Here is a 12,895-nt window from a genome sequence, read left to right on the forward strand (position 1 = left end):
TACTGTTAAGTACTAAAAGCTGGCATTGAATGTCTTTTTATTTCCTGGTTTGTAAAATGTTAACCTATTTGTATTCAGGTTACATTGTTGAATGGCCTTGGCCTCTTTTTTGTTAAATTTTGTAAAAAAAAAAAAAAAAAAAAAAGGTTTTTGTGGAAAATATGATTATGCTTCTCAAAATAAAATAAAAACTTTGGTATGGATGCAGAAACATGCTTCAGCAGCAATATTGAAATATCTGAAAAGATACCCAGCTCTAGTTGCTATAGTTTGCATTCGCAGCTGTGCATGCAAACTAATGGATCAAGTAGCAGTTGTTCTTTTTTGTCAGATCATTTAAATTAATTTGCATGGAAGAGTGTGTTATTGGACGTAGAGATGTAAAGACTGTTAATGGGGCATCTCCCCTTTTTAATAATTACATACTGTTTGACAGAGAACAAATTAACCCCTTGGCTTTGACTGGATTTAGCTCTTGAAATTAACCACGCTGTGATGAAGGCACTGCCATTTAAAAAAAAAGAATAAATAAACAAAGGCAGAAAGATAAATGTTATTGTCCCATTTTAGAAATGAATACAGAGCAGAGAAAGCAGAATAAGAAAAACTGAAATCCTGTTAAATAAAACCAAACTCCTTGCACTCATTATTATACCTCCCTCACTTCTCTCTCCTCCTTCCTCTCCTCCTCCAGGGAGCCATTCTCACCACCATGCTGGTGTCCAGAAACTTCTCAGGTGGGTGTGCCCTTCGCCCTCAGCCTCCCACGCAGCACATGCAGAGGCAGAGGAGGAAGGAGAGTGGATAGAGTCCTCTGCACCTCTTTTAACCCCCTCACCACACACACATACACTCACACACACTCACCCACACATCCTCAAAATAACAATATGTATTTGTGCACAGGAGTTTGCTTGCTTACAACATTCGAACTGATTTGAAACATGAAGTTCCTTCGAATCATGGTAGAAATAATGTATAGATAATGATGGATTATTATGAGTGCATTGCATCCTGATATGTGAGCAGGCTAAAATGTGATATTTTTTTTCTTCTGTCTTGTACCAGATTATATGTGGGCGCCAGTTACGTCCTTGTCCATGCTAATGTTCTCTCCCTGTGTGTTTGTGTGTGGGTGTATGTGTGTGCTTGTGTTTCTGTGTGTGTCCCTCTTTTCTGCTTCCCATGGAGCGTTTGCATGTGTGAGAGAGGGAAGCCTAGACTTTTATGAGATTTTTATGTTGGGGGCAAGTGTGGTGTTATAAAAACAGGTGACTGTTAAGATTCTGTGTTTCTATCTCAGTCTCCTGAGAGTGACTTGTTTTCGCTGAAGCCTTGTTCTCAGCCTCTAAGTAATTGGTCAGTCGATGGCTAATGATTTCAACCCTGGGCCTAGGAAACCACAGGGGTGCACGTCTTTGCTTTAGCCCATTTCTATCAAACCTTGTGATGTATCTGGGCTGCAGCCAGCACACCCTGTAGCTTTCTAGGCCCACGATTGAACGGCGTAGAGATAGATCTGCCTAATTTGCACAGCCCCTCCCAACTGTAGCATTTCTGTCCAATAGTGGGCCGGCAGCATACCAACTCTGCTGCTGCCGCCTCCTCCACGGCCTCACTGGCTCAGGAAGGTACGTCCCAGAGACACGCCCATCCTCTCCACACACAGTTACTTCTTTGGTTCATCGTACAGGGGTGGGACCCCATTACCACCTTTAAACTCTTGCATGCAGCCTCTGCCAGCATCTTCATCAATATCTATCACACACACACACACACAGACACACACGCATGCATACTCAGACACATTTCGTTCATTTAGGGTGTTTACAAGTGTGTGTTGTCTTTGCTGTAATACAAAGAGCACACAATCATGTACATCAGCATCACTTAATGGTAATCGATTCAACCTGCACTCCAAAGTGCTTTTTACATTTACACCTAACCACCACTCAGCCTCGACCTTGTAACCCCCATTTCATCTCCCAAGTTAGTTATGTCGTCACTTCTAGTAAGCTCCATCCTGACTTCCAGCTGACCCCATACGCCCCTGTGCTCTGCCCTCTCCCCCCGTGAGGATGGGCACAGGGTGGACTGGGGCTCGGGATGAGGAGGGGCATGTATCCTGGGGGCGGGAACTGACACTGCAGGGGGCCGGCAAGAGCTGGGTTGGCGTGCTGCCATCGTCCGACCTGGGTCTGGTGGGAGGGGAGGGAAAAGGCGGATGTTTAGGAGCTGGGGGAGAGGGTTTGACCGAGACGGATGGGAATGCTGCCTTTGGTGCTGCTGCCGGAGCCAACTGTTGAAACCATCACCGTTGTGTAGCCTTCCTGATGAATCCCCAGAGGTTAAAGGCATCCCACGTCTCATCTCCCCCTCCTGAGGTCTGTTTTAGTACTTTCCAAAAACGTGTCCATGCCTCCTCAAAGGAATGCCACAAGCCAACGTGGCGCAGCAAACCGCCCGCCCAGTGATATATTCCAGTCACACTCAGTTCCACCATGAACAGAGGAGTGGATCCCCTTGTTTTGAAAGTACTAAAATCAGGCTCTGCTCCCATCCAGCTGGGCGGGAACGGGTGGTAAAGGTCGGCGATTCCGATGGTGGCTCCATGGATTGAGTACATTAGAAATAGACAGTGTAGAGCAGACTGGATCTTCTGTCACCTTTTCAGACGAGTGAATCCTGTTTGCTCTACAGTGTACATAAATCTCTCCATAGGTAACAAGGAATCTGTATGTAGGCAGGATAAAGGTAAAAATGTAAAAGAAGAGATGACCTTAGTGGAGAAACCTAAGGGGAGGTGGGTGTTATTACTGGAATGTGTGATTGGTGCGTTGAGATTCGGGGTGTTTGTGGTGGTTTGATTGTCAGCTAGAGCCCTCCGAATGCGGGCTTCCTCACTGAGACTGGACCAAGTTTCCTGTTTTGTAAGTTTCTGTCAATATCATGTGTGACATCATCACTCCAGATGGGACTCCTCAGCTCTCCTCCTTTTTAATCGTCCAGCTCTTTATGTATTTATTTATTTATTTATTTATTTATTTTAGCTTTTGATCCTCTGATGATGTCACTCATCACTCTCCAAAATCCTGGCACTTTTGTACTAGAACAGCTTCCTTGCACATCTCTGTAGAATATGGCTGAAACAAGGCTTGGCAGTTTGCTCATGATGTTTCCTTTTTTTATTTTTTTTTTTTTATCGACATTATAGCAAAAATGTGACAGAAGTGTGCATTTGAAGCATTTCTGTATGTTTCTAGAAAGGTGTTTGCCTTGCTGCCTTTCGCATGTGGGTGTCCTGTGTGGTTATATCCTGTAAAATGCTCTCGGGAGACACAACTTCAGATGCTTTCTAAACCGTCCTTCCTTGTTCATCATCGAGCTGGTATGTTGCTTGAGTGGTGCAGCGCTCCCACTGAGGGTCATCTTGACTCTCGTCTGTCTTGTTATGTGAAATTAGTGATCATTCTCCAGAGGAGCAGGAGGGAAGGACGTTTTTAGAAAGCACATGAACGTGGTGGTCCAGTGCTGTCACAGTTAGCACCCTGTCTTTGGTAGAAGATATAGTCGAATTACGAGCAGACGTTTGCGCTCTGAACAATCAGCTGTCCTTTCCCTGGTTGTGGAATGAAAATTTTATTTTTTTATATATCAATGCTTTTTCTTTGGATGCTGCATGGCCAGGCCAAGATAGAAGCTGCATATCGACGCAACAGCCAAGATTAAGGAGCATGAGTTGTCACTTGATATTGTTTTCTGCTGTAAATGCTGTGCCCCTTATCTCCATTCTCTTGTGTTGAAATACTAAGCCGTCTCTTTCAACCCTCCCCTTTCTCCCCCTCTTTCCCCTCTCCCATTTCTTATTGGAAGGTAAGAAACACAAGATAAGATTTTTGCAACCTGTGTGTGTCAGTAGAAAAAACGAGAGAAAAGGAAGCAACAGACAGTTGAGAGCTTTAGACTGAGAGGAAAAGTGACTTGGGCCCTTAAAAGAAATCAATGATTTACATTAACCTAGCTCATTGCCGTCAGTCCTGGCGGCAGTTTGAGTCTGACCATCACTCTCTTTTTTAGATTTGCTGGGGTCTTCCAGACAGGAAATGGATTGAGGAAGTTTACTTTGCTCTCAGGTTTCTCTTTTATCCCCAGATGGCAATGAATGGATTATGATGTTGAATGGGTTTTGCAGAGTGTAGCAACTTGTACAGCCAAGGGGGGAAAAAATGCCCAAGAAATCCATTAAATGCATGTTATTCTGTGGCAACATGTAGACTTACTTTGTGTACAAAAGCTCAGGTATTGGGGTTTCATAGATTATGACAAATTGCAGATCCACGTTTTTTGCTCAAGTTGCGGATTTCTATAAAAGCTGAAAAAGAGCTGTATGGATTGGCATGGATGCTGTCGTCAACAGTTAAACTGTACCCATTTCTCTCTTTCTATCCTCTTTTCCTTTACAGCATGCAAAAGTTTACTCAACAAGAAGTCAGATTCTGCTAAGGTAAGCTTGTCTCGTCACCTCTTTGCCCTCTTTTGTTCTACTACACTGTGTCCTGTCTCTCCTCTATTAGCTGACCCCCTTTCTTTTACTTTCTGTTCTTTTTCCGTCCCTCTCAGTTTCTCTCCCAAGCTGACTTTTTCCTTTTGTATTATATCGAACAATATCTTTTTCATGCAGTAAAAGATATTTTTCAGGAGTTTTATTGTTTGGCTCAAATTTCCCATTCATTTCAAGTTTCTCAACCTTTTTTTTTTTTTTTTAGATCCCAGAATCCCATACACAAGTTTGAGATGCTCTGTTTAACCCTTTTCCCAGTTCCAGTCACATTCCTGTGTATAATTATTAGTTGATGGCTTAATTGTTTTTAGTCTTTCACCTTTAGTTGGTCTCGGTCAAGAGGTTTGCTGCTCTCTTTTTCCGAGCAGTCTTCGTCATTCACTGCTGCCATTAAGCATCTTTCTCCCCTCTCCTCCTCCTCCTGCCTTCCTCTCTTTCTCCTCTGCCCCAGGGGTCTCTCTGTGCAGTTAAGTGGCGGAGGCATAGAGAGTTAGTGAGGCAGTAAAAAGGATGATCTAGAGGCCATTCTGTGGCACTCACCCTCTCATTTACCCTGTTAGCTCTCAACAGCCTGGGAGCCTCGATCAACATTAGCCCCATTCCCTAAAAGGCGTAATTCTAATGCATCTGTGTGTGTGTGCGTAACGTATGTGTTCACTTTGAGTGTCTGCGTTCTCGTCCCAGCCTTCTACCAACAACAGTAAGAACAGTATAGTGAGCGCCATCAATGCCCTGAAAGACACCAACATGGCAACCAACGCCCAGATGGTACAGTAGGCCGCCTCTTAACCCCCCCCCAAAAAAAACCCCTCACCCCCACCCCATCTTTCCCAGTAGTTGCCTAGTAGCCCGTTGTGCCTCATCCTCCATCGTCATAGTTGCTGCTTGTCATCTTTCATCTACCATCCAGGAGGTGTTGCACCGTAACATTCCCTATCCCGGCAACACCCATCCTCTGGCCATTGTACCCCCCCAAGCTGCACATGTGTTCCTGAATCAAAGCAGAAAATACACTTTTTTTCTTTTTAAATAATTAAAAATGCTCATTACCTTCTTTGAATCTCAGGCTGCACATGTGCACCTTTTTAGATTTCTAAGGAGCATGAACTTGTGTTTAGGATTAAATGCTTCCAAAGTAGCAACACAGAACTGTAGTCCTGTTTTTATTTAGTTACATCTGCTGATATCTGAGTAGAATTTATCATGTAATGGCCTCTGTGTTATTCACTGCTCTCCCATGCTTAACCAGCTATCCTTTTGACTTTCTCACTAAAGTCGCCACCGCCTTGCAACCATCTATCCTAACATCTTACTTTATCTAAATTTTTTTCGCCCATCCAACCCATTTTTCTAACTCTAACCGGTTCATCTTGCCACCATTAGCACCCCCCATGGCATCCTTATCATACTGCCAAACTGTAATCATTGTGCTCTCATCCAGTATTAGCATGTTTTGATTTTAAGACGCTTTGCCAGCATGCATTACATAAAACATCTTGTACTGATATTGTTACATAATATTGTCTGGTTCGGTAACGTGGTGCTTCTCAACTGGTGGTGCATAGCGACATGGGTAGGCGTTAAGTGGCTGAAATCACTATGCGAATATTAATTAGAATATTTTACCAGTAGATTTTTTTATGTTATACAAAATCACACACACACATAAATTATTGATGTTCAATTCAAAGGAACTGTTCCACTTTTATGGATCACATCAGAAAAAACTAGGGCTGAAACAATGAATTGATTAGTCTATTGACAAAATAATTATTGGACAACTATTTTTAATTATCGATTAACCGTTTAAGTTAAGGAATTTAACTGGCATACAGGGAAACTGGGCTAGTGAGGAATTGTAATTTTGCTGTAGATTAAATGATTAATTTAAAATAACCAAGGATTGTTGCCCTATAAACATTTCACACGTGTAAAACTGTTATAACTAAATTTCATAACTTTTAATGACGTTTTTCTCAGAATTTTGTTAATATTGTAAAACAGCCACACAGTATGATGCTATCACAATACAAAAGTCTAAAATCGATCATCAGAAAATTAATCTGCAATAATCCTTTTCCAGCTAAATGTCAAACATTCACTGATTTCAGCTTCTCAGATGTGAATATTTGCTGGTATTCTTCATCTTCTACGATGGTAAACTTGAATGCTTTTAGTTTCGGACTGTTGGTCAAACAGATTTGGGGGAATTCTGCAAAGAATTTTCCTATTTTATGACATTGTATAGACCAAACAATCGATTAATGGAAATTAAATGGAAAATAGTAGTTAGTTGCACCCCTAAATGGGAATATTGAATCCTCTCCCAGCCCTTGCCAAGAGCTCTCTTGACAGTAGAAGTCAAACCAGCTACTAGGAAGGAGATGTTTAAAGCCAGTTGGGAGGCACTGGTCTAGGATTAAGACGTGTTGGATTAACTGTTCTGTTCTGCATCGCAGGAATCTCAGAGCACAGTGGTGCACAACCCTCCTGATGGAGTTAAGGTAAGATGTGTGTTTCGTCTGTCTGAAAGCATCGAGTGTCGCCCAGCTGCTCCACTCTAAGGCCTCTTGGGCTAGAAAGCTGTGTGTGTTAATTTCAGTATCTTTCTGTTCGTCTGTCTGCACTCAACAGGGATCAACAGAGAGCAACGCCACCAACGATGAGGAGGAAATGAAAGGTAGGAAAGGTAGTCAAGTGTTTTCTTTCCTTTTTCCTGTTCTTATCCACTCTCTCTTTCTCTGTCTCCCATCTAGTGAAGTGTGTGTATTTGACTGTAATGACTGGCAGGTGTGCTGAGATACAACACGTGTCTCTCACGCTCTTGACTGTGTGCCTGTGGTTTGTGTACGTATGTATTTATCGTGTGTCTGGCTGCGTTTTGTGTGTGTGTTCTAGCGGACAGTTCGGCACTGAGTCAGAGCAGCGCCACAGAGGAGATGCCCCCACTTCTGCCCTCACCTCAAAGTTCACCTGCCAGTAAGTTTATCCATGGCAACCAGAAGCTATACGGTCGCCACTGGCAAGGACCTAACACCCCCACCCTCCCACCCAACCTCCCACTTCCACCCTGGCTTTTTGTAGTCACTGGCAATGACGTCTTACATCTTTGAGCTCCCTCACTCTGATCCACCAAGCTTTTTTGAGGGTTCCCACTGGTTTTGGAAATTGTGGACTATATTTGATTTTTATGTTTGTTTGTTTGTTATTTAAATTTTTATAGATGTTATCGACCAGAAAATCCTTATTTAAAACTCAAGGAACATCAGAGAATTTTATATTTTTTCACATTGATAATGATTTGATTTGTTTAAAGGATAATTCTGGTTTATTACAACTTAGATCTTTTATTTTTTTGTTTTTGGACATCACTCAAATTGGTAATAATATTGTGCTCAACAAGGTAATTGCGGTATGATAACACGGAAATCACTAAAAGCAAGTAAGACAAGTTTTAGATAAACCCCTGGGGCCATGTTCTTTGCCAACCGATAATGGAGCTTGATTTGATTGTTGATGATTTGGCACAGTCTAGATTTTTTTTCAAACATATTTTCAACTCATAGCAGGAAACAATGGCTGCTGGTCATAAACATTCTCATATTACAGATAAACAGTGAACTTTTCTGAAAAGATTTTAGGGTTAGGCTTAATTTTATAATTGATCAGCGTTTGACCGTTTCAAACTGCTTTACCTCCACATAAAGTGTTTTTTATAATAAACCGTTAGCGTGCACAGATTTGCTGTGGCACTATAATCTAAGTCAGCTTTAGGGAATGTGACTGATGGTGAAATTTTATGCTGCCAAAGATGAAACTATTCAGTGGATCTGATCAGTTACGTTCTTTGATACGCGATCTGCTCAAAAAGGCCTCAATAATCCCTAGTTTAGGTTGATGTGATTTTCTTACTGTTAGTAAGAAGAAGTTGTAATAAAGTGGAATATTCCTTTTACCTAGGATGCATTACTAGAATGGATTTTACAGCTTGTTTTTAGGCGCTGATTGCAGATGGTCATTTCCTGCTGTGTACATCCATTATACTTATACATTGTGCGCTCACTTCCTTAAGAGCAAGACTCCACCTTTAACTGCTTCACTACCCGGACTTCGCTGTACTCAGAACTAATTTTTCTTTTTTTAAACAGCAGGGACTTTTTTAGGTCACAGAGACACTCCTAATTATGGAAAGTCTTTTAAAAAGTTGTGGAATTTTTCATCAGGGCCACTGTGGGAACCCTGAAATTTGTGTGTGTGTGCGTGCGTGCGTGTGTGTGTGCGCGTGTCGCGTGTGTGCGTGTTTCTTGGTGATCACTGCATCTATCCCCTTGTCCTCCTAATGTGACAGCTCCAGCTGGAGGAAGCTTTGCTTACCTTGCAGCTGGGTGTCCTAAACCGGCCTCCCAGTCTGACAGGCCCTGCTGCCTGTCTGGCTTTACTGGAATCCATGCGTGCACACACACACACACCATAGAGCATCAGGTTTCTCTTTGTCCTCACATTGTCTCCCCCATTCTCCTCTCTTCTAATGCTCTACTCTCGGTTATGCTCTTTAATCTTCTCTCTTAATTTATTCTCCATTTCTCTCTAACACGCTGTTCTTTGCTACAATGTTATCTCACCTCTGTCCTCTCTCAAATCTTCCCCCTCCTTTAATCTCTCCTCTCGTCTCTTGACCTCTTCTCGTCAGACACACCTGCACTACAGAACAGTCTGATCTCTTTTCATCTGTACTCCTCTCTTGTATCCTTTACCCACTCCTTCCTTCCTTCCTGCCTGCCTTCCTTCCTTCCTTCCTTCCTTCCTGAACATGCTAAGTTTTCCCCACTGGCATCACATGAGCTAATAACAGACAACAGCTTCGATCCTCTCTCTCCGGGTGCTGCAGTTCATCAGATGGGGCTTCATTAACGTATATGAGCATTAAGAGTAGAGTAGATGTGAGCAGAGCAGGCAGTTAAATGACTTCCACATCACACAGCATCACAATCAGAGCTGTACTGATCTTGCTTCCAGCTGCCATCCTGTCCTCATGTTACCCATCTGCATGCCTGTCATAAACTAAAACCCCGCACTAACTCATGACTGTTGTTTTATTTCCTACAAATTTTTACTGATTTCTAACCCACGTCAGCTTCATCTAAATTTTGTCACTTAAGTTTATTTTCTGCATGTTTTGCGTGTGTGGATGATCAGGTGTTACGTTTCTGTCATCCTTGTCAACCCATCCACGTGTTTTTTGTGTTTTGTTGACCATCCGTTGTGTGTTTCAGTTCCACCGCATGACGTAAAGCGCATGGCATGGAACAGCACAGGCAACAGCTCCTGCCCTGACTCTGAGCTCTCACAGTCCTCCATGCCTGCCGCTCCACTAGGGAGCAACACTGTCGCTGCTATAAACAACACTAAGCAGAGTAAGAACACAGTCTTGACTAACTGACCTTAGCCTCTCCTTGTCGTCTACAGTCACTGTAGCTGCCGCACACTAAAACCTTGAGGAAAGAAAGCAGCCTGCAGATAATGTCCAGTCATTTAGTCAGGTGTTTAGTTTCAGTTAGGTGAGACAGTGTTTCCGTTCCGTTTTAACACTTGAAATAAGGAACTGCACATGTTATCAGACCAATAACAGTTGGTTTCATGCATGTTCAAAAAATCGAATCATTTTACCAAAATAGAAATCAAATGACTGCTGTTATTCTGTATATTGTTTATGGTCACCAAGTTCCATCAAAAGACCAGAACCAACGATGTTTTAATTGTCTGTGTAAAAAAAAAAAAAAAAAAACAGTGTTATAGTTTCTATTTTTCTTTCAATGTCCTGAAACATCTGGTCACTATAGTTCTCTGCAAATATCACAGAAACCGCAATGTTGGGGACTATTTTCAGGAGTATTTAAGGCAACAGGACGATGTATGTTGGATTGAGTCAAAATAATCTACAGTGCCCAGGTTCATTGTAATGAGGGAACAGGTCTGTGTCTCATTTGTGTGTTATTAATAGTTTGAGACAACAACGGAGCTCTACAGCACAGAGGACTAATTTACAGGCTTTGGATTCACCAGCGATACTTGATAGTTGGATCAGTTTGTTGTTGGTTTTGGTCTTTTCATGCAATGTTGTTGAGCAGAACAATATATTACCAGACTTTATCAGCCATGGCTTATTGTAGAAGGGGGTGTGTTTAAAACCTTTCTTGTGGTTTCATTGATCTTTTAAATCGTATGTGTGGAAAAGTTATAGACACTTCTCAGGCATCAGAATATTTCTCATTAATATTGATAAACAGTCAATTTAATTGTCTTTTTGTACCACTATGGCTTTGTTAGGTGCGAGATGGTTTTTGTCTGTTGAAATTATTCATATCCTGCTTTATTTATTAGTGAACGTGGTCAGAGGCAGCACGTTTTAATGCAGCTGTTTTTAGAAAATGATTGTTGCCTTGATAGTGACAGTGAAAGTAATTTTATGTTTGAGCTTGAAAGTTCGTTCTTAATTACTTTTTAAATCTTAACTCAAAGGCCACTGATTATCTTTTTTTTATCTATTATTAGCTTTCAGTTGCATCTTGTGGTCCTGAGTTGACTCGTTGAGCAAAACTCCTGAAGTGAAGATAACATGAGATACAATTGAAAGCTCTGGAAAAGGCTAGTTATTGGACCATTTTAGTCGAGATGTTTTTTTTGTCAAAAAAGCTTATGGTGTTTACAAACAGAATTTGTTGTGTGGTGGCAGTGTGTGCTCACACAGCAGAGAGGAGTGTTTAGTCAGTTTTTGTGTTGCACAGAAGGTGAAAGCAGAGCGACAGACAGTGATGAGGGTCGAGCTGCTTTCGGACCGAGTGATGAGGTTAAAGACGAGTGTTGAGCTTGTAACCGCAGAGGAAAGAGAGGCGAGAGAGAAAATGTCATCAAGCAAAACCACCACATAGTTAATTGTTGTCTCCTCTTCTAACTGATTTCTCACCATTTACCATCTGTCTGTCTCTGTCTCTCGCCTGCTCTCTCTCTGTAGCTCGTAAACAGGAGATCATCAAGATAACGGAGCAGCTGATTGAAGCGATTAACAATGGAGATTTTGATGCCTACACGTGAGTACAATTGCATGAGATAATGGAAAAACAGTACAAAGATAAATGCATGTAATGTTCCAACAGCATTCTTTAGTGTTGTCTTTATTCTTGCTCTTTGTGTTCTCTGTTTCTCCGCTCTAATGTCTCCATCTTTTCACCCACTCTTACTTTCTCACCCGTTTGATTTTCTTTCTCAGGAGGATTTGCGATCCTGGACTCACCTCTTTTGAACCTGAGGCCCTGGGGAACCTGGTGGAGGGCATGGACTTCCACAAGTTCTACTTTGAAAACTGTAAGTCTCCTCTTGTACACACACAATGCATCTGTCTATTTCAATCTGCCAAGAGCTCTGGCCAGGCGAAGCTTCATCTCATAGGATGAAGATCACCGGAAAGTGTTGTCAGTTTTTGGTAAATATAGAGTAAATTTGCCGTCTTTTGACTGATTTTTAAAGGTGAAACTGCTTTATTCTGTGTTTTTGACGGTTTTAATCACCTGGTTTGACCTCTGCCCATAATTCGGCCCCAGTAGTAACCCTCCTGAACGATGAACACTAACCGGGAGAAGCTGAAGCAATAACGGCGATGACCGACAGCAACTCCCATGATCCCTACTTCACGACCTCATCAAACTAACTTTATCATTATAGTTTTGATGTTGGAGGACCCCTTGGTGGCAGAAATGACATATTGTACATCTAAGGACCTTTCACGTTAACCAAAGAGACCTCACATACAGAAAATAAGAAATACTGTTAAAACCCCCAAATCCATTAGCCTATCTGCTATGTAAGGATCAATATTCTGTCTCGTTGATTTCATCCAGTGCTGAGCAAGAACAGCAAGCCCGTGCACACCACCCTGCTCAATCCACACGTGCACCTGATCGGCGAAGACGCTGCGTGCATCGCCTACATCCGGCTCACACAGTTTGTGGACACCACGGGCCGCCCGCGTTCCAGCCAATCGGAGGAGACCAGGGTGTGGCATCGCCGCGAGGGCAAGTGGCTTAATGTTCACTTCCACTGCTCAGGAGCGCCTGCTGCACCACTACAGTGATCAGGTACACACACACACACACACACACACACACAAGCCACTATAGGTAGAATTAGAAAGTGGCAATGCCCAGTGGCAATATCAGGAAATAAATGCTACACTACACCAAATACACAAGTACACAAATACACACACACTTTGAAAGGGTACAAGTATAGGTTTGATCATTTAAAGGATCGGTGTGTACGATTTTAGTGGCATTTAGT

At 42.3% G+C, this 12,895-nt stretch overlaps 1 protein-coding gene across 18 annotated transcripts in view; it reads left to right on the forward strand.

Annotated features, from left to right (window-relative positions):
- LOC127373191 (calcium/calmodulin-dependent protein kinase type II subunit gamma) overlaps window positions 1-12,895 on the forward strand; it is a 36,945-nt gene that overhangs the window by 20,200 nt on the left and 3,850 nt on the right. The window contains exons 12-22 of one of the 18 annotated variants that reach the window (XM_051417400.1): window positions 695-737; window positions 1,569-1,631; window positions 4,464-4,504; window positions 5,246-5,329; window positions 7,021-7,065; window positions 7,196-7,250; window positions 7,460-7,540; window positions 9,835-9,975; window positions 11,574-11,649; window positions 11,829-11,923; window positions 12,457-12,693. In XM_051417400.1, coding sequence (XP_051273360.1) covers window positions 695-737; window positions 1,569-1,631; window positions 4,464-4,504; window positions 5,246-5,329; window positions 7,021-7,065; window positions 7,196-7,250; window positions 7,460-7,540; window positions 9,835-9,975; window positions 11,574-11,649; window positions 11,829-11,923; window positions 12,457-12,689 — 957 coding nt within the window. In that variant the 3' untranslated portion in view covers window positions 12,690-12,693. The remainder of the gene's footprint in view (window positions 1-694; window positions 738-1,568; window positions 1,632-4,463; window positions 4,505-5,245; window positions 5,330-7,020; window positions 7,066-7,195; window positions 7,251-7,459; window positions 7,541-9,834; window positions 9,976-11,573; window positions 11,650-11,828; window positions 11,924-12,456; window positions 12,694-12,895) is intronic. The other 17 variants (XM_051417401.1, XM_051417406.1, XM_051417408.1 and 14 more) reach the window with 17 other exon arrangements.

Source organism: Dicentrarchus labrax, unplaced genomic scaffold (genome assembly GCF_905237075.1).
Source record: "Dicentrarchus labrax unplaced genomic scaffold, dlabrax2021, whole genome shotgun sequence".
Taxonomy (NCBI): Eukaryota; Metazoa; Chordata; class Actinopteri; family Moronidae; genus Dicentrarchus; species Dicentrarchus labrax.